General features: G+C 52.6%; 1 protein-coding gene across 1 annotated transcript; it reads right to left on the bottom strand.

Annotated features, from left to right (window-relative positions):
• Positions 1 to 353: 353 nt before the first annotated feature.
• Positions 354 to 18344, bottom strand: LOC134052291 (aryl hydrocarbon receptor-like). The gene is given in 12 exon segments (XM_062506656.1): positions 354 to 401; positions 1342 to 2002; positions 2360 to 2501; positions 2762 to 2871; positions 2958 to 3081; positions 3084 to 3159; positions 3724 to 3854; positions 4096 to 4219; positions 5088 to 5216; positions 16492 to 16735; positions 17508 to 17732; positions 18301 to 18344. Coding segments are annotated over 12 exon segments (2058 nt in total).
• Between the last annotated feature and the right edge of the window lie 1351 nt (positions 18345 to 19695).

The raw sequence follows: 19695 nt of genomic DNA, 5'->3' as shown, positions 1-19695 counted from the left end.
TGCAAAATCTGTCCTCCAGCCTTGCTGCTGTCCCTCCCCAGGCCAGGGACACCAAGAATGGAACAGCACAGGGAGCACGATGGTGGCAAGTTGAGAAAAGGGCAAAAATTCCCAGGTGAGCCAGAGTGACCAACATCAATAACACCAGCAGGGTGCGCAGAGCAGTGGGGCAGGTTTGTTATCTGCAACTTGAAGGTAGCTCCTTCCCCAGGGAACAGTCCTGCTTTGTCCATCTCCTCTTCTCCTAGAAACAGAAGTCCCCCCCTGGAGGGATGAGGGGGAGCTGGCAGCACTTCTACCTGGGGCTGAGGTTGGCAGGGCAGTGCCACGCTTCGCCCCAGCACTGGATAGTCTCAGGGCAGTCCCATGGGAGAGCTGGACAAACCACAGACGCTGGGGGGCTAGGAGACAGAGAGAGAACAGTGGAGAGGCACGCTGCAGGGTGTTATCAGCACTGGCTAGGCAGACTCCCCACATGGAAAATACTGAGCCCCAGAGCGGAGCAAGGCCTTTACACCATGCAGGCCCTCCTGGCTCAGTGCAGAAGCATGTATCCCATAGGAATTCAGAGTCTCCCAAGGGCTGCCGATGCTCCTAAAGTGCCCTGCAGCTGAGCTACGGAAAGGGTGCTAGGGCACTGCGGGTATAGGGCTCAACTGCTTTCCAGGAATAAACTGGTAGGAAGGGGGAAAAAAAACATGTGGGGTGTGGAGCCATCTCCTCCCAGGAGTTTCCAATGCCAGCACCTTCCCTGCTGCATAGTCCCTTCAGGCTGAAGTGCTCTGGGGACACGCCCAAACAGCCCTGGGGCTGGGATATCACATCTTGTCTGAGGCCACGAATGCCAGGCTGAGCCAGAGACCCCCAGGAATGGGCAAGCATCGTGGTGCCATGGGCTGGGGTATGGAGTGGCTGTGGCCACACACTCCATCAGCAAGTGGCAGTGTTTCATCCCGTCCCAGCACTGGCTGGGCAGAGAGGACTAGTGGGCATCCTCCTGGATGGGCTGCATGGCTGGCAAGTCTCTCCACAGCTGCTGTGCCCCAGGTGGCTCTTGCAGGCAGGGGGTTCTGGGGGCTGAGCTGGGGGCCCGGTCCATGGGATGCCCTGCCCTGGCTGGAGGAAGTGGAACAGTCTCCTCCCCAGCTAGTCTCCACTGGGAGCCACTGGATGGCTCTTTCTGTTCAGCCAGCTCCAGGAAGAGCCCTGGCACAGCACCGAGGAGCTGCCCCAGGGCAGCCTGGCATGCTGTGCCAGGTGGCACCTCGAGTCCTTGCTCTCTGTGTGGCATGGAGCAGTGCTTCCCTGTGGGCAGGGGGGTGTGCCTGGCAGGGGACAGACTGGCTGCTCTCCCTCATGCTTATCCACTGGAGGGCTGGGCATGGAGAGAATCTGCTTGCTGACTAGGTTGTCGTTCAGAGATGGGGATTGCTCTGGGTCCACAATGACCATCACCATTTTCTCATCCAGAAGCAGGAGATCCAGGTCCTCAGCACTCAAGCCCAGGCCCTCCAACGCACTGAAGATCTCATTGGAACAGCTCTCACCACTCTTAACTGAGAGCAAGTTCATGGTGGCCAAGACAGGGTCCTCCTGCTGCAAACTCAGCAGCTTCTCTTGGAGGCTATTGCCACTTGAAGAGGCTGGAGCTGTGCCCATACTCCAGGCACCCCCTCCTGCACCTGGCAAGGACACAGCCCCAAGCTGGAAAGTGCTGCTGAAGGAAGGGTTTGGGGTAGGAGGTGGGTGGGAGGCATACACTGCCTGATCTTGTTGCATCACAGTGCCCAGCAGGGACCTGGGGTTGATGCTGTTCTTCTGGGAATGCCCTACATGGCTGCAGGAGGGCTTCTTGGGCTTGCAGGGCTTCCCTTTGCTCTGGAAAGGATCAGGGAAGCCTGGGAAAGGGTGAGCACTCTGGTATAGAAGCGCCTCGCCTGTAGCAAAGGTAAAGGGAAGATGCATGGAACGCTTCTGAAGGTGCTCTCCTCCTTCTTCATCTCTGCAGGGCAGGAACAGGACATGTGGCTGACACATACACAAACTCACCCCACAAGTGCTTCTGCAACAGGCAGTTGTGATCCCTGCAAGCCAAAGTCCCTTCGCTACAGCCAGAATGCATTCACACAAATGCACATGAACACAAAAACCAAACACCTGCAGCAGGACCAAGCATCACCCCTACTGAGGGGTAGCCTTGCAGATGGGGATGTGGATGAACAGCAGCAGGCCCAGAATCCCATAGCTGCTCCTTTAAAAGGCACAAGCAGCAACAACAAATCCAACATCCTGCCCTGCTCAGGACATCCCAGAGCCACAGAAAAAGCCAGACTGTTCCCATGCCAGCCCCAGCACGTACACGAGGGGTCTCTGTGTGACCATGATGCACTTGTGTTTGATGTTCTTGTAGACAAGCCGTGCATTGGCCTGCACCCACTTCCAGTGGTTGTCCTTGGTCAGCAGCTGGAACACCGTCAAGCTGCTCTCTCCTGTCCTCATCACTGCCAGGAAGAAGCATGAGGACTGTCACCAGGGCACACTGCCCTTGCCAGCTGAAAACAGCAGCAGCATGGCTGGCATGCACAGGGGACACCACACAGCCGAACACCCCTCGCTGCACTCCACCCCAAGCTTCCTGCAGTAACAGGAGCAGCACAGCAACGCATCCTGTGGGGAAAGAACCGCTTGACAGAGCAGCACACAGAGCTGCCCCAGTCCCAGCCCACTCATCAGCACAAGTGACCAGGGAGGGAACTCTTACTCATGACGTGGTTCTCAGCACAGTACAGTGTATCAGCAGCATGGACAAACTGGTACCTAGTCCCACACATCTGCAGCTCTGCCTCCGTGTAGCCCAGGACGATCTTCCCTCTGTGAGAGACAGGCAGCACACCCAGCTCAGAGGCAGGGTAGGGGTGGGAAATCTGGAATGAAGGACTAGATACTCTGCTGCTTACTTGGCATCACACGCCAAGGGGGTGAAGTCCAGTTTATGCTGGGTCCTGAAGATCATGGTTTTGGTTTGGCTCTGCAGGAGGGACAGGGGCTGCAGGGGCATGGAGATGGTGAACAGAGCAAGCTGGGGGGCAGGACAGAGCCATCTTCAGACCTTTGGTTCTGCCCATGAAGGAATTTTAGCCTGCCTTGAAGGTTTAAAGCCTAGGAAGAAAAGAAAGAGCTCAGTGGCATGCAGAAAAGTGAGAAGGAAGTGAGCTGCACAGAAAGCAAGACATCTGTATGTAGAGTTGGTGTAAATAGAATCATTGAATCACAGCATAGTTTGGGTGGAATGACCTTAAGGATTATCTCATTCCAGTGCCCCTGCCATAGGCCAGGACACTTTCCACTATCCCAGGTTTCTCCAGGCCCCATCTAATCTGGCCTTGGACACTTTCAGGGATGAACCCACACATACTCTGGCCACCCTGTGCTCTCTCCAGTGCAGAGAGGAGGAGGGAAGTCCACCATGTACTTCATCTTAAGACATGCTTTTAACAAGCAAAACACAGGGCAGAAAAGCACTTTTGTTCAAGATTCAGCATTCCTGAGAGGCTGTAGGTACAGGCTAAACCTATGAAAAACAGGGAAAATCTCTTGCTGAGAGCAGCACGTGCTGCACATGGCAGAAAGAAGTATGGGATCTTTCCAGGGGGTGACTTCAGTGGTGGCGTGAATTCCTGTGCTGAGCCTGCCCCTCCTCTGCTGGGGAGGGTCTGTACTCACCAGGAAGCCAGAGGAATTATCCCAGAGGCAGCGAAAGTGGCACACAAAGCTCCTCTCCAGGATGAAGGAGTTTTCTGGGGGCAGCTACTCTGGCTTGTAGATAGCAGCAGAAGAGCCAAGACTCTTCCCCACTGCGGAAGAGAGGGACAGAGAGAATCAAGCAAGGATTCACCCCAGCTTGGTTGGAGGCCCCCAGCACTGGGCACTGCAGCAGTCTGCAGAGCACAGCAACAAAAACTGGGGGAAAGTCACAACATTTGGATGAATCCATGGCCTGAGCCACACCACTGCAGTGGTGACAGTGAGCTGAGCTCCCAGCATCCCTGGGGAGCCACACACCTTATGTCACCCAAGATGGCAGCCTGCCTTTACCTGCTGGAGAAGGCTCACCCTTGGGAGTGCCTGGTGGGCCCAGGACCCAGTGGAGGTGGCACCTAAACTCTGGCTGGTCCTCGATGTGGATCAGTTCAAAGATGCTCTGGGGGATGACATCTGTCTAGAGGGGACATGCCACCTTGTAAGCTCTGCAGTCTGCCCCCAGTGCCAGGTTTTGTGTCCCATCTGGGAACAGCCTGTCACAGCCACAGCTGGTTTTATCTTACCCAGCTTCCCTGGTGCTCAAATGGGTCCCTGGCTAAGTCAGGTTGGAACCTTTCCCCCAAAACAGAGGCTGGCATGCCTGGCTTTAAGGACCCCTTGCCCATGTTGGGCCTGACCTACTCTCCCCCAGAAGCCTGAAGAGCCAATACAGCTTCCCTCTAACATCCCCACAACTCAAAATCCTAGTGCTGACTTAAGAAATGAGAGAAAAAACATGGATTTAGGAACAAAAAAAAAAAAAGCAGCAAGGCCACCCCATCCCTAGCCTACTCCCAAGAGAACAATATCCTGGTACTTGCTCCCTGTGCCCAGGTAGACAGGTCTCATCTACCCCAGGTGCTGGGGACAGCCAGCTGGGTGTGGGTGACACAGAAACACAGCAGCTGAAGGATTCCAGGCAAGTTCCACATCCCTGTATATCTGATCTAGTGCCCTCCACATTACTTGGGTGCTTAAGGATTTACCAACATTCAAGTGGGCACCCCATGCAAACTGCAAGGAACCCCAGAGACCTCACCACAGCCATGAAGGCCAATTAGTTTGGCTGCTGGAAAGTTATCTACAGGCTGATGAAGTCCCCTTGTCACCTACCAGTGACCCCCATCTGGCAATACAGGGTCCAAATTCCCAAGACCAAGGAAAAGCCCCAAACAGCTCCCTGAGACCCTGTGATCCCTACAGAGCCTCATCCCCACAGGGAACTTGAGGATATTCCCCACCACCAAGGCAAAATGAACTCTTCACAGCAAGTCAGTCCCACCAACCTGACAAAATCCCAGATAGTCCTGGAGTGTATGTTAGGAATAAAATATCAGTTCTCCTGATGTCACCACCAGCATGAAGCCATTGAGAGCCTGTAGGAGAGAGGAAATCAGCAGGTACAGGCCATGATGACATCACTTTTCCAGCAGGATACTGGTCACCCAAAGTCTGGCCAGCAGGCAGCTGAGTCACCACAGATGGCCTCTCCGAAGTCATGCAGCTCTTCCATACAGCTGCCCGAGAATATCCTAATCCAGGCTGATGGGGAACTGTGCTTCCATCCTGGGAGCATTCACTCAGACTCAACTTTGGACATTTATCTGATCCCATGCAGGGAGCAGAGAAAAACCTCTGAACTTCTTGCAGGATGAAAGCGAATGCCATCAGGAACTGGTCCATTCTGGTGGAAATGAGCTGTTTCCAACAGCCTTGAGGGCCTTAGCAGCTGTGTGTGGCCATCCCAGGTTCCAGAGCAGTGGCCTGGAAAAGGACCATGGTGTGCCTGGGCAGCCTTGGGCAAGGAACAAGGCCAAGGAAGGTGGTGTCTCCGCTGCCCACTCTCCTCAAGGTGGCCAGTGCTGAAAGGGCCTTAGCCAGTGGAAACAGAAAGGCCAAAAGCTAGAGCGTAAGACTTTGGATTTGAAATTGCAGCAAAACCAATCTGACTTTTGAAAAGCCAATTTCTTTCAAAGCAGCAGGGAATTCAGGCTGAGTCTGGTGCCTGAACTTGGGGGAAAGCCACAGTATCCCTGGGTGATCCCAGAGCACCTTTTCCTTTCCGCCAATATAGCACAGAATCACTTAGGCTGGAGAATCCTTCCAAGATCACTACTTCCAAGATCACTTCCTCTGGAGCACTACCTGGTTCATGCACACCCCACACCCCTTAGTGCCAAATGCTGTGCTCTGTTTTCACAAAATAAATACCCAAAGCTGCTGTGCCTGTGTAGATTTGAGGCACCAAGCCCACCCCACAGAGAACAGCAAATGCAGCCATCAATCGGAAGTTATCATTGCATTTTTAATGTTACACACTTAGACATTTCACAGTTCACTGGCCCTTCCATCCACCCCTGAAGCCACGGTATTGAAGTCAATATTCAAGGGAGCACTGGGCTTTCTGGCAGGAATGGGCTGAGCTGATCAGAGCCTCTGTCTTACTCCAGAGGAGCTTATTGCTACCAGTTCAATAAATTTGAGAAGTAATTGGGGTGTTTTCCCATAGCTTTTAAAAACCCCACTGCTGGCAGGATATGACACACGAGCAGGAACCAGGGTGCTGGCTGACAGTGTCCTTTACACCTGGAGAACACTAGAAGGTGTAGAGGAACTTCTCTGCCAGTTCAGGAGTGCAGCTCCTTTCCAGGAGCCCTGGCTTTCCATCCCTGCTCTCTGGCAGCAGGCAGGAGCTCACAGGCAGAACACTGCTGACACAGGCACTGGCAGGATCCAGGGAAGCACTCTCAAGTGCTACAGGCACAGCGCCAACCCTTGCAAATCTCTGCAACACAGAGCCCCGGGCTTTGGAGACCTCGTTATCCCTCCTGCCAGGGCTGAGAAGAGCCCCACAGCAGTACTTCATAAGCCCAGCTGGCAAGTATCACTCTAACTCAGTGTCCCCAAGTCTGAAAATCCCGAGTTACTCAGCAGACACCTTCAAGTCCATGGTGCTGCCCAAGAGCAAAGGCAGTGAAACCCCATGAAAATAATTTATTAACTTCCCAGGAGCTGAAGAGCTTTCACTGCCCTGACACCACCACATGGCCATCCCTCCCTAAGGGCAACAGATCTCCATGGGGACACTGTGGCAGCACAAAGCAGGGCCTCTCTGGAAGGCAGGGCTCCTGCAGCACAGGCCCTGTGGCTTTCCAGAGCCAAAACCATCCTGTACCACTAACCTGGCAGGGAAGCCATAGCAGCCAGCCCTGGCCTTCTTCCCCCACTTCATAATGTTCAGACATCAGCATTAATTAGGGCCTGGCATGTAGTCTCAGCCAAGTCCAGCTATTGTTGCTGCCAATGCCTGCTTCATTGTCCGGGTCAGAGTTTCTCCCCACTCTTTTTCCCTTTATTCCAGGCACAAAAACTCTCTCTATTTACTGGGGTAGATCTCAGTGTGTGGGAATCTGCTGCAGAGGTTAATCAGTGTTCCCAAATGCACTTTAACCCTTTGAGCAGCTTCAGAGGGGCAGAGGGGAAGAATTAGACCAGATAAGAGAGACAATGGAAGTCTGGCCAGAGGTGACAGACCAGGTGGAAGTATGTTTGTAGGTATGGAAGAATGTTTCCCTAGGAGCAGAGAGACATATTCTGAACTCCTGCCACACCCAGGGTCACACAGACCCTGAGAGAGCTGAACCAGCATTTCAGACCCAGTTTGGTACATCTAAAAGGATGGTATTCAACTGTGGGAGGAGCTGATGAGCAGGACATCAACCCCCAGCAAGCCCGGCTGAGCAGATTTGTTATATCCTGAGGGAAAACCCTCATGTTTTTGATTATTAACCAGGCAGGCTTTAGCACTTGTCCGACCAGACAGAGAGCTCCTCAGCTCTCAGACAGGACAGTAATTACACTTCATGCTAAGTGAGCATTTGGACAGCAGCGGGGGCTGCCCAGCACGCTCAGTCTGTGCTGGAGGACAGCAGGCAGGCAGGGCATAGCACCACGACCTGTGACCTTGCAGGACCTGTGTCCTTGCAGTCGTGCTGCCAGAGCCTGACTTCTTCCCATTCTCTGCACACAGTCCAGGGAGGGAAAGGTGACTTCCTGGCACCTCTGAACAAATCATGCATCACCAGCTTTGTCTCCAGCATCACCAAAGGAAACAGCTTGGGAAAAAGAGAGTCCCTGGGATACATCCACCCACCCTGTGTTTAAGGGATGAGCACACAGCCCATCAGCACCTGTCCAAGTGCCCAGTGTCACACATCACTTCCTCAAAATCAGGGGAGACTCCCACAGTGTTTTCCTCCCTGTTTTTGCCAGCACATATACAATATTCTTCAGCCAGGATCAGTGTGCCCATGCTGAAAACTGCACTCAAACACCTTGCTCAGTTTGGCTCCCACGTTACACCTCTGGCACACTTAAGACATGAAAACATCAATCTCCATTCTCAGAAATCCAACATATGGACTACCTACAAATGGCAATTTTTTCCAGTAATAATGGGAAAAGCAGGGAACACAGCTCACAATGGGAGAAAAAAAAAAACCACTGAAAACACAAGGAATCCAGGCACAGACACCCAAGACCTAAGAGCAGTCAATGCATGATCCACACGCATGAAGGAATTTGTCACTCAGCTAAGCTGAAGGATGTACCTGTAAATTTTGTTCTGCGGTCCCCAAGAGAATGATTCCTGGGGATATTTTGGTGTGGATAAGAATTAAAGGGTAAGATGACAACAAGCCTGTGCATAACAGGCCTGCCCAGAGGACAAAGGAGCTCACAGGAAAGCTGGGGAGGCTCTTGCCAGCACCACAAGGACAGAGGACAGCATTTGGCCACTGGTAAACCCGGTAAAGCTGCTCCTGCTGGGACTGGGGAGGAAAGGTGTGAAATACCAGCTGCAGCACCGCTGTGGCCTGCCAGCACACAGAGGGAGCAAGAGCTTTCTTGGATCTTTCCCAGCCCCTGGACTGCAAGGCTGCCAGGCTCAGAGGCAATGGGAGCAGCAAGTGGACTCTGGAAGCAACTGGACAGCAAGTCAGAAGGCAGCGGCCACCAGCACATAAACAAAGCCAGGCTCTGTGCTCCCTGTGTTTTGCCAAAGCAGCTGCTGAAACTCAGCTCCTCGATCTGCATGGAGCTGATACTGAAGGATCTCAGACATTGAAAAAGGCAGATGTTCCAGAGTCAGGCTTTGGGGACAAAGTTCTTCCACCAGGCACAGGACCATCCCAAAGATCAACTCTGCTCCATAACCAAAGGCAAAGCACACCCCATTTCTTTAATACTTAGAGAAAATCCCCTGATACAGCAGCAATCCCACTGCTTCTGAAAGCTCTGGGGAATTTCCCAAGCTCAGCCTGCCCACACTGTTACAGGAGCTGGCCAGGGATGGGCTGACACCAGGACTGAGGTTACAGCATGTGTTTGTATAATTGTGGGCCAGGCCCAAGCCAGCTGCAGAGGATACACACAGGCTGCTGTGGCCTCACTCTTCCCTACCCTGAGGGGACACCCGGGGTCCCCTGTCCAGAGTGGAGCCTGCACAAAACCTTGGACAGGCCGTCAGGCAGAAGAGCATGAGTGAGGGCATGACACCCAGGCAGGGCCCTGTGGTGTGGATGGAGCAGGTTTGTGCCAGTGCCCTTCCAGCAACTTGCTTTTCTGATCACTGGGAGCAAAATGCAGGAGCTATGAATTATTCAAGGTCTCCAGTTTTCCTCTGTGAGCTCCCAGCCCACTGTGAGAGATAAAAATAAACCTGGCTGACAGGAGAGCAGCTAAAGGTGCTGCCCTCTGCTCAGGACTCTGGTTTAATGGTTTGATATCATCCCTGCAAACATAAATCTTGATCCCAACTGCTGCCTAAAAACAAGCTTTGCTATCTGGGCCGTGGGGCCAGAGGAGACACATTAACAGCAGAGGACAGTCCACTGTCCTCCTTGGATATGTCTGCCACCAAAGAGGATGCAAGCACCAGGGTATGAGGGGTAAACCAGAATTTCCACCGAGGTTTCCCCATGGAAACAGTGCCTTTTCCACCCAAGTCACCCACAGATCCCCAGAGAGGACAGGCTCTTAGCTGTGGCCACACCAGCCCGGCATCCCGCCCAGTGTCCCCCAGCTTTGTGTGCCCATAAATAGCCCCATGCAGCCCCCGGGGTCAGCAATTCAGCACAACTGTCACAGCACATCAGGCTGATGGAGCAGAACAAGCAAGGGAACCCTCCCTTCTGCATGCATCCTGCCTGGAACTGGGCACCAGCAAAGGTGGGATGCACTCCAGGCACAACACTCCTTCGCCTAGGGCAGCAAGACCAGGTACAGCCTTTGCCCTTGCTGCATAACTGGGGACAGGCACCTGAAGGAAAAAAGGAAGAGGATAAAAAGGAGAAAAGTGGCTTTTCCTGGGCTCCCTCCCTCTGGCCACCGGTGTCACCTTTATTGGAGGAAGAAAGGTGAGGAGACAGAAGCTGGTCACCTGAAAGCAGTGAGGCTTGCACAACTGCCCTGCTGTTTCTTCCAAGAAAGAGCTTCTGCCAGGACCTGCAGGCCATTTGGCCACAAAGAGCCTTTTATCTGAGAGGAAGAAAGTCTCTCCCATCTCCGGGGAACAAGCTCTCAGTTCACACCTGCCTCCCCACAGCCTCACAATGTTCCCTGTCCCGTGGTCATCCTCACACATGGTGCTCACCAGTTCTCTATTGGCCCTGCAGGAGGGGTCACCAGGGTGGGTTTCCTCCCTCCATCTCCAGGTGCTTCCAGCCTGGGAATCTGTTTCACATTGTGCTGCAGGGAACCTCTGGTGCTGCCTACCAGGTTTGCCAGTGAACTCCTGAACCTGCCAGGGCTTTGTAGACTTGGGAAATCTCTGCACTACCAGGTAGGAATTAGCATTTTTGAGAGGATATCTCCCAGCCCCCTTCCCTCCATACAGCAAAAGCTCCTGATGGGAGCAGGGTTTCCATCAGCCACTGACTGCAAAGGAGGAAAATAAAAACTCTATCCCAAACCTGCTCCAGGTGTTGATGAAGGAGAAGGAAACCAGACTGCTTCCTGACTCTTCAAGAGCTACAGGAGAGGGCTGAGCCATCTGCATGACCACTGTCAGTATGAGCAGATTGTGGAGAAAGCAGAATTTTGGTAATGGTGCTCCCTACAAGCCTTCTGCCAAACACCCCAGCATGTACCAGCCACTCCAGGGGAAGGACTGATTGATTTCTTAACAAAATTGCCTTTTATCCACCTCTCTCCGCTATTTGTGCCAAACCCCTGAAGAGCTGGTCTTACCTCCCAGTAAAGTCTCTACTCCCACCAGTGGATCTCCAGGTGTCCCTTTCCCATCCACTTCTCCAGCTCCTCTTTGCTCATGGGCAGAGGGACCCATAGCTCTGCTGCTCAGTATACTCCCTGCACATCAAACAACCCCTCAACATTGCTTTTTCCTACATTTTATTGCTAGGAAGAGCAAAAATATCAGGAATTTAGAAAACATCATGTGTATGGTGAGCAAAGTGGGCACAGATTTGCTGACACCAAGCCACATAGCCATCTTTTCCCTGCCTTCCCCTGAACTATGAGTTGGGTTCTCATCAACACTGTTCAAAAGCCCCTTTTCCAGCCACTGGCAAATACCTCCTGACTTCCCATTTATTAATTCAATATGGACAGCATGGTTTAACTTCACTTTGTACCTGCCACAGCTTCCTGTTGGCAAAAATTTCATTAAACAGATTCATTATTTATCCCTGCCTGAATGGTGTGGGTACCCAACCATTGTGGTTAATAATGGATGGCCTCTTAAAAGATCTCACCACACTTTTAGAAGCAAGAAGGCCTTGACTACATGTAGCTTTTGGCTGTGTCACTTGGGTCTCAAAGAGAGGAGCACATGAAGGAGGTTAAACAAGGACCTGCCAGATTTTCCTTCTTCCTGGAGCATCATCAACTGTTTGAAGCCTCCCTCTCCCAGTGCTCCTCCCTCAGGAGCTTTAGTGTCCATCATAGAATGGTTTGGGTTGGAAGGGACCTTAAACACCACCTGGTTCCACTCCTTACTGTGGACAGGGACACCTTCCACCAGCCCAGGAAGGATCATCACAGCCCAAAACTTCAGCCTGGAGTTTCTTCCCACCCCTGCCTGCCTTTGCAGGAGCCCTGAGACAGCCCAGTTACTTGTAGGCAGCAGAGCAGGCAGACCCCAGGAGCTCACTGTGAGCCCCAGAGAGCTCCAACAGCATCCCACCAACTGCTTTCCTGAGACTCAAGGAAAAGCACTCAGCAAGGAAAGCAGGAAGCAGGGAAACTGCCTACCTAAGGGAAGTCACAAGACTTCCCCACCTGAAATTGCTCCTCTGAGGTCAGATCATTACCTAGGCAATTAAGAGGGCACATTGATCACAGGACCAGGCTTTGCTTTTCTAAAGCAGCCCTTAGACTTCACTGCTACAGCTTCCTGCAGTGCTTGGCAAACAGCTCAGGAGGAAGGAGGGTATACAAGTGAAGGGATGAGCAGCATTAGTCCCATGCACCCCATCTCAAGCAGAAATCTCACTCATCTCATCCCTAAGCAGAGGTTTCAGGGGCACATTTACATAGTCTATAATACTGATACAATTAAAAGCACTTTTCCAGCCTGACATGACTGCAGCTCAGGAAACTTTTTGGGCCACCACAGCTCCAGCAGTAACAACCTGGGTTCATATCACAGTTCAAAGGGTGAGACTCAGTCCCAAGGCTGCACATCAATCCCACAGCAGCCACCAACGATTTTAAGAAGACTCTGAGAAAATCCCCAAGCCCCCAACACCCACAAGAGTGTCATCTTTTAAAGAAACATGGGAGAGAAAAAACTGCTCACATTTTGGATACATAGCCTTAAGCTTCTGTATAGAACAGACCCATGCAGAGCTCAAACCCACACAGAGCCCAGAACAACTCTCTGATCCACAGTCACAGACTGTGCAGCCAACAAGCCCCTTTGGAACCTAAAGTTTCTAAGGCCGTAACACATGCCAGGATGTTTTCCCCTCTCCTCCCAGCCAGCAATGCACTTGAGCTGCCAAGAGAGCCAGGCAGGAAGCTGCACACAGGCAGAGGTGTATCAGCATCTCTGAGGATTCCCCCTTCAAGGTAGGCTTAGCCCATTCCTGTGGGTTCAAACATGCAGCTCCAGGCACCACTGACTGACCTCTTCCTACAGCTCATAAACCCTAAACTTGACCAGCAAGAGGAATCCCACAGGTCATCAACATCAGACACAGGACTGTGACAGGCATATGGTGCCCTGGGGACACCCAGCTGGCCCCCAGGGGCAAGTGAGTGCCCAGCAGGGGCTACACTCATACACCAGAGGGGCCAGGCTTGCCATAGGATGGGAAGCACAGCTCAGATGACCTTCCCATCACACTGAAGGAACAAACTCCAAGAGATGCTTCTCCAAAGTGAGCCCTTGGCCTTTTTGACATCCGCCAGTTGACCTCCTACCAGGAGTTGCCCAAACTACACAGATGGCACCTGACAGCCACATGACAAGGTGCCTTTGAGACAGCAAACCTTCCCCTGGAGCATCTTTCCTTCTCTCCTCCTTTCTAGGAGGTGAGGGAAGTAGAAAAGACAGGACACCTCCCCTCCCAGCAGTGTTGGGCCCTCACTCCAAGGGGCAGAACAGGGAGAGGCTAGAGGGGAGCAGTCCTGCCAGGCACCACCAGGGATAAGCTGCTGGCACACAGCTGGTGTGACATGCTGTGCACCACCCCCCAGGACAGCAGCACATGGGCTAGGGGACAGGGAAGTTCCCTGCAGCAAAGTCCCACCTCTACTGAACTCCACGAGCTGAAAGAGCCTCCAGCAGAACAGGGAGGAAGATCAGGGTAGTAAATGGGAATTAGAAATACTTGTTCAACAAGGCAGGTAAGAAATAAGGCATTTGGGAGGACTCTGGTAGGGGAAGAGACCTGGATGGGAAAGGAGTAGGTACAAGCCTTTAAATTAGCTGTCACTGATGTTCGGATAGCTTGGAAGCTGACCTCAGCTCCTTTTGGCCCTCCTGGTACAGGTGCTGGGTTCTGGGTGGTGCAAGTTTCTCAGCAGGGTGGATGTCAGATGGGCTGGATATCCTGCTCCCCGGCAGGACACCTCTGCCAATGTCTCCATCCCTCCTGTGATCCTACTCCCCTCTTTCATGGTAAGGAAGCACTTGCACGAACTTGGGATTGCAAAGTCAGGCAATGGAGGAAGGGAAAGGCACCTGGGAATCTCACAGAGGAAGCACTGCTGCCCCACCACAAAGGGAGCCTCCTCTACCTGCCATGGATCAGGAGACCTTAGCTGAGATCCCTCCACCCCCAGAGCTGCTTCCTGCTTTGTTAAACTGGAGAGATTTGAGTGGAAAAAATTGAGTGGAATCAGTCCACAAACACACAGGATGCTCTTGTTCTTTGCTCTTCCAAAGCCCTTCAGAAAGCCACCACCAGACACCAGGGTGGCAACAGAGCCACCAACCCAGCACATCAGCCAGAGGAAGGGTTTGTCTGGGTAAATAACCCTGCTCAGCAAAGGCAGCCCTTCATGATCGCTAAACCACTCCAAAGATTAAACAACAGAACTCTGAGCAGCCTTAAATCCTCTGATTCCTACCACTGAACCACAGGCCTTCAGTGGTGCCCCCATGCAGGCAGAGAGGCAGCAGGGACAGCTTCCCTTCCAACTGTATAAGGAATACAAATCCTCACTCTCCCAGGAAAAACGTATCCTTATAAAAAAATCAAAAGCCTTTAAGCCTGTACAAACTTCCCCATATATCAGTCATGTAAACCGAGATGGTGAAGTAACATTAAAACAGATTAAAAATTAAAGAATTATTTATTCTGGCAGGGGATGGGCTAGCATAAACTGGGTAAATTGCTGTCAGCAATCATGGGCAACACATGAGACCTGCTCCAGCTGTTCCTCCTCACAATCCATGGCAGCACATCCCAAATTTTGTCCTTTCTTTCCCACAATCTTCTTTCAGGGAGTGCTCAAGAAAGGTGGATAAAGTTACTTAAAATCAATTATTTTTTTATAAGCTTGCCCAGAGTTGCATTCAAGGATTCTTTTTAAATTGTTAAGCATCACAAGGGATTCAGCTCCATCTGCAATTGCTACTTGTATCTGAAAGGCTGAAGCTTTTCTTCCCTGCCACACCTGCCTCGAAGCCATCCCACAACCCAGGACAAATGGGAAATCGATGCCATGGAATTAAACCAGACAGAAGGATGGTGTGTGGGGGGGTGTCGGTGTAAGACCCTCAACAAATGAGAGCCTCAGAACAGTCAATTTCCTGATGACCTGGTTCAGCAAGGCAAACAACTCTCCCAGACCATTCCTTTCCCATCTCACCCACTTGCCCATCCTTTAAGTGGGGTTAAAAGAGTGGAGAACAGGAAACAAACAAACAAAAAAGCAGCATTGAATATATTCAGTGAGAAACTGTGGTGTTTCTGTGGCCTGAAAACACAGCATTTTCGAGCCACTGCTACACCACCAGGAAAATCCAGGGATGCCTCAATGCCATCCTGAGGGCTCCTCTTAATCACAATTACAGCACAGCAGAACAGATCCCACAAAAATAACAGATTCACAGAAATAAAAGGCTCCCAGATAAATTGTAAGCACATCACCAGGAATTACTGCTCACTGCCAGCATAGCGAGTCTATCAGAAGAGAGTGGGAAAAAGTCACTTCCATGGGGAAACTCCCCAGCTGGGATGCAAAAGACTCTGCCCTCAACCCTCCCACATAAACTGGAGTTTTCTACCTCAGTGGAACCCACAAACAAAATCAACTTCATCCCTCCAGATCCCTCTGACCCCACGGCAGTGCCAGATGCAGCCCCAGCCTAGCAGTTGGAGATGGCACAGCAGGGAAATGTGGGCTAGACAAGGGAAAAAAAAAAAACCAACAAAATTCTGGGGGGCAAAAAGATAAAATTCTAGGGCAGATAAAGAACAAAATATTCGGGGGAGGGGGAAACAAAATTCCAGGGAGGTAAAGACAGAAAGATACAAAATTCGAAGGGGTAAATCTTACCAATATTTGAGATAACAAAACCAAAACAAAACAAAAAAGTCGGGTTTGGGTGGGGTGGGAGCCCCAGAATTCAAGGGGGGAAGGTTAGAGAAGAAACCAAACCCAGAACTCAAGAGAAAAAAAACACAAAAAAAAAAAAACAATATCAAAACTTGAGGGAGAGAGAGAAATACCACAAAATTCGAGGCAGAGAGAGGGAATCAATTTCAAAGGAAAAAAACCCACCCAACCAAACAAGAAATAAACAAACAAAAAAAAGCAACGCTGTTAGAGACAAAAACATTCGAGGGCAGAAATCCCACACAACTCAGGTGGGGGGAAAACCCAGCAAAATTCGAGAAGGGGAAAAAATATCCAACAAAAATTCGCGGAGGGATTGATATGAAAATCCTGAAAGCAGGGAAGGAAAAAAGGAAAAATGAAAAAACAAAACAATACAAAAAAAAAAAAAAAGCACGATTCTGGGAGGGAAAGAAAACAAATATTTGGTGAGGGGAAACCCCACAAAATTTAGGGGCGGAAAAAAAAAAAAAAAGCCACTAAAAAGCCTAAGCGAAAAATGCTCCGTGGAGGAAAACAAACACACGAAGCATTTTGGGGGGGGGGGGGGGGGAAGGAATTGCAGGAGAGAGTGACAGGTGCAGGACGGGGACAATGCGCAGTTCCAGGCAGGAATGGCGAGCGGGGCAGGCCGTGACTGAGGTCCTTACCGCCCAAGAAGCTCCTGGCACGCAGGAAGCCGGCGCTGAGGCGGAGCACCAGCACCGAGAGCCTGTCGAGCCCCGTCACCACGTGGGGGGGGAAGGGCAGCAACCCCGCCAGCCGCTCCAGCTCCTGGTTCAGCCGCTCCCGGTGCCGCTTGGACGGGTTGGAGCCGCCGCCTTCAGCCAGGCCCGGCAGCGACCTGCCGGGAACAGCCGCGCGACCGGGAAAAGGAACCCCCTCATCCCTGCCCCGGGCACAGCCGCGTTACCGGGAAAAGGAGCCCCCTCATCCCTGCCCCGGGCACAGCCGCGCGACCGGGAAAAGGAACCCCCTCATCCCTGCCCCGGGCACAGCCGCGTTACCGGGAAAAGGAACCCCCTCATCCCTGCCCCGGGCACAGCCGCGTTACCGGGAAAAGGAACCCCCTCATCCCTGCCCCGGGCACAGCCGCGTTACCGGGAAAAGGAACCCCCTCATCCCTGCCCCGGGCACAGCCGCGTTACCGGGAAAAGGAACCCCCTCATCCCTGCCCCGGGCACAGCCGCGCGACCGGGAAAAGGAGCCCCCTCATCCCTGCCCCGGGCACAGCCGCGCGACCGGGAAAAGGAACCCCCTCATCCCTGCCCCGGGCACAGCCGCGCGACCGGGAAAAGGAGCCCCCTCATCCCTGCCCCGGGCACAGCCGCGCGACCGGGAAAAGGAACCCCCTCATCCCTGCCCCGGGCACAGCCGCGTTACCGGGAAAAGGAACCCCCTCATCCCTGCCCCGGGCACAGCCGCGTTACCGGGAAAAGGAACCCCCTCATCCCTGCCCCGGGCACAGCCGCGTTACCGGGAAAAGGAACCCCCTCATCCCTGCCCCGGGCACAGCCGCGTTACCGGGAAAAGGAACCCCCTCATCCCTGCCCCGGGCACAGCCGCGTTACCGGGAAAAGGAACCCCCTCATCCCGGCCCCCTCGCCCTCACTCACGCCCGCTGCACCGGCTTCCTCCGCCTGCGACCCGCGTACGTGGCCGGGCCGGCACCGCCCGACGCTGCTCCCTCGGAGAAAGGGGCAGCGAGACGAGAACGGGAATAGGAACGGCCCACCCCGGGCGACGGGGAGAGACCGGGGACGGACGGGGATTTAAGGCTGCGGTGGATTGGTGTGTGATGGAGCTGAGAAGGGATTTGGGGGCTGAAGAAGGGGTAGGAGCTGATGGAGAGAGGGGATGATAGGTGGGGCTAAAGAGGAGGTGAAGGGGATTTGGGGTGTGAAAGGGCAGTGGGTGGGTGGGATGTGAGGGTGTTGATGGGGAGGTGGGGCCCTGACCGCGGGTGCTAATGGCTCGAACAATCCACCTGGTGCTTTGCCAGGGACGCACACAGCGACCTGCCAGGTGCAGAAGGGCTAGCAGATAAGGGAAGAGGCAAATCCTGCGATGGTTGAGTAAGTCTTTATGATACCAATGGCCTCCCTCACATAATGGTTCAGCTATGAAAACTCCACTCCCACGTATCGGGACATTCACGCATAAGGTGAAGACACTCATCTCGACTTATGGCCCATAATCAATTCAATACGCTCACTTGGAGCCCGTTGCAACATCTCAGAAGGTGTCAAGGGTCCCCAAGTGTCCTGCAACCCACAATTATATCTCCAGTGTGCAGCTCCCTGCCCCAGGGGATGTTTTCACGTAGCTTCAGCAGAATATAAACTCCATGGAGGCGGTGTTTTTTGGACTCTTTCCCTTCATCACTCGATGGGCATAGTCTCCAGTCACCATTTGGCGGCACACCGAGAGGACACAAAGAGGACCACCAGCATGTCGCTAAAATCTAGAGTCGTGGTATTCTTTTTTTTCCTGCACAGTCTGTTTATCTGCCACTTTCTCTCCACCCTCCTATCTTTTCCCTCTCTCCCCCTCACGTTTACTGTTAAATAAAAATCTGTACTATTGGCATTGGCACATGGTATCATTTACACTTTATTTCAGGCAGTGGCATCTCTAATAATTTTTAATGGTTGGATATTAACAACCATGTGTGTTAATGCCGAGTGTAACCCTGCCTGTGAGTCCCACAACCCCAACAGGGCAGTTCGGAGGTGCAAAGGGCAGACACTGTCACGCCTCTGCTGCCCTGTGTGCCCACAGTGGCTGGGGACAGTGACAATGAGCGTGTCGTACCAGGGCCAGGCTTTTCCCAGTACTTGCTCGAAGGAGGAAATGGAGAGATGTGGTTTTGGGTCAATACAGACATCAGCACCATACAAAGCAAATAGCTTTTAATACATAGCCAAACACAGGGGTGAGGCTCTGGACAGCTCTTTTCTCCTCAGCACCTTCCAGATGCCACCGGCAGCACAAAGGAATCACAGAGTAGAAAATGAGACACTGCCACCAGAACAGACTTTATCTGCACAGCCACAAGGTACAGAGAGATCAGACCCCAGTGACAGAGCACAGGGCGGTCTGTCCTTGCCCCAGGCAGCAGTGCCCCCAGCCCAAGGCCTGCCTCTTGAAGCCCTGGGAGCCCCTGGCATGCCCTGGTACCCTCTTACAGGTGCCAGAACAAGAGGCTGGTGAGCAGAGTCCATCCTGCTGCTTTTTGGATCCAGATCATTGCCAGTCAACTCCTTGCCCTGTCCTAGGTGCTCCCTGAAGCCACCTTAGAGTGGTCCAGCAGGTTTCAGCATCACTCTGCTCCCAGCCTGCAGACAGGAGCTTGACCTTTCTCAGGCCCCATCAGCTGAGGCAAAGCTGGGCATGAAGGAAGAGACTCGGAGAGATGAGGCCACTCCACACCAGGACACATGGGCTTGCTGCTGGCCTTGTGCTAATTACCTGATTTAATTTGTTCGGTAAATGCTTAACACTGGTGTGCAAGGCAGATGTGATGCTCAGGGTGATGGGTACATGAGGGGAAGGCGTGAATGTCCCCAATCACTCTGATCTCTCTGACCCAATGTTGCAAGCCAGTGTGGTATCAAATCACCCCCACACTCCCCAGTCATTGCTTTTTTTGTGGGTTTCCTTGATGGATCTGCAAGGCTTTGCTCCATGGTGAGGAAAAAAACCAATTCGCTCACATCTTAGATTACGTATATAGAAAAGGAAAATAATTCACCAAAGTGGTTGTGCTGGGCTGCAGGACAATGGTTTGAGAGCCACCAAGTG

The sequence above is a fragment of the Cinclus cinclus genome, chromosome 21 (genome assembly GCF_963662255.1).
Source record: "Cinclus cinclus chromosome 21, bCinCin1.1, whole genome shotgun sequence".
NCBI lineage: Eukaryota > Metazoa > Chordata > Aves > Passeriformes > Cinclidae > Cinclus > Cinclus cinclus.
This window is presented reverse-complemented; position numbering and strand designations above follow the sequence as displayed.